Raw genomic sequence first — 1136 nt, 5'->3', positions numbered from 1 at the left:
CATTCTTTTCCTGGTACCCCAGCATTTTATTTGTCTGTCTGTATTCTTTTTGATTTTGAACTATCAGTGATCATTGCTTAAGCATTTAATGATGAATTATACAATTCATGACAAAGTTTTTTACAGATGTCTTACATCCTCTGGATTAACATGGTATGTGCTATTTTCAGGTAAGAAGCATACTCAGCGATACAAGACAAAGCATTGATTTTAGCGCCTTTGAAAACTTAACAATATTACAAGAACTGAGCCAGTCAACATAGATATTATTACCTAGATTTTGCAGTTGCAGTGGGGTGGCAATTAAATATGGTAAGGTGATTTTTCTGGAAAGGAGTAGTATTCTGTATGAAACAAGGAATAAATAGAGGGGACTTGTAATAGGTGATTCCAGACTTTGAAAAACATTTCCCATTGAAGAGAATAAAGTAGTAAATAATATGTAATCAAGAATATTACCCCTTTGTACAAGTGGCTTACACTCATTTTTTCAATTAGACAGAATTTTAAAATACTTTTGTGTTTCAGTAGAAAACCAAATTTAGATATAAAGTTCTACTTTTTTCTTTTGAAGCCTACTTTATTTTATTTTTTCTCTCTCATACAATAGAGTAGTCTTCCTTCTTTGTAATTAAAGCTGGGAGTTCCAGTTACTTACAGGGGAATCTTCCAAAGATCCTCTGTATTTTTAGAAAAAAAAATATAAGGGCAGAAGTAGCCCCTCTCAGTCATATGCAAATTGTATATAATATTATGTTTATACTGTCTTACTCTTATTCATCTCTTTTCCCCATTCCCTCCCCCAAAATCTCATAGTGAGTATATTAGTCTTTATCCCCAACAGCATCTTAGCTCATTGCAGTATTATAACAAGGGTAGCAAAGTATGCTATTGATCCCCTCTGACTTCCAGCCAAAGAAGTGTGAAATGCTTAAAAGAAATGTTGCATAGAGGTCATGATAATGTTTATGCTCTTTCTAATGTGCACTGATTCTCATCACTGAATTTTTGCGTTTTTCAAAAGGAAATGTAGAATCTAATGGCATCTGTCAGTCTGTAGTGATTGCTGAGACAGTGTCACACTAGCTCACTTTTTGCTTGATATATACTTATGACTGTGATGACACGGTAAAGTC

At 33.6% G+C, this 1136-nt stretch overlaps 1 protein-coding gene across 1 annotated transcript in view; it reads left to right on the top strand.

Annotated features, from left to right (window-relative positions):
* Positions 1-446, top strand: part of LOC119587860 (armadillo-like helical domain-containing protein 3) — a gene marked incomplete in the record, with an annotated part of 8129 nt that extends 7683 nt beyond the window's left edge. The window contains 1 exon segment of the mRNA XM_037936563.1: positions 171-446. Within this exon segment, the coding sequence (XP_037792491.1) occupies positions 171-263 (93 nt within the window).
* Between the last annotated feature and the right edge of the window lie 690 nt (positions 447-1136).

Source organism: Penaeus monodon, chromosome 23 (genome assembly GCF_015228065.2).
Source record: "Penaeus monodon isolate SGIC_2016 chromosome 23, NSTDA_Pmon_1, whole genome shotgun sequence".
NCBI lineage: Eukaryota > Metazoa > Arthropoda > Malacostraca > Decapoda > Penaeidae > Penaeus > Penaeus monodon.
This window is presented reverse-complemented; position numbering and strand designations above follow the sequence as displayed.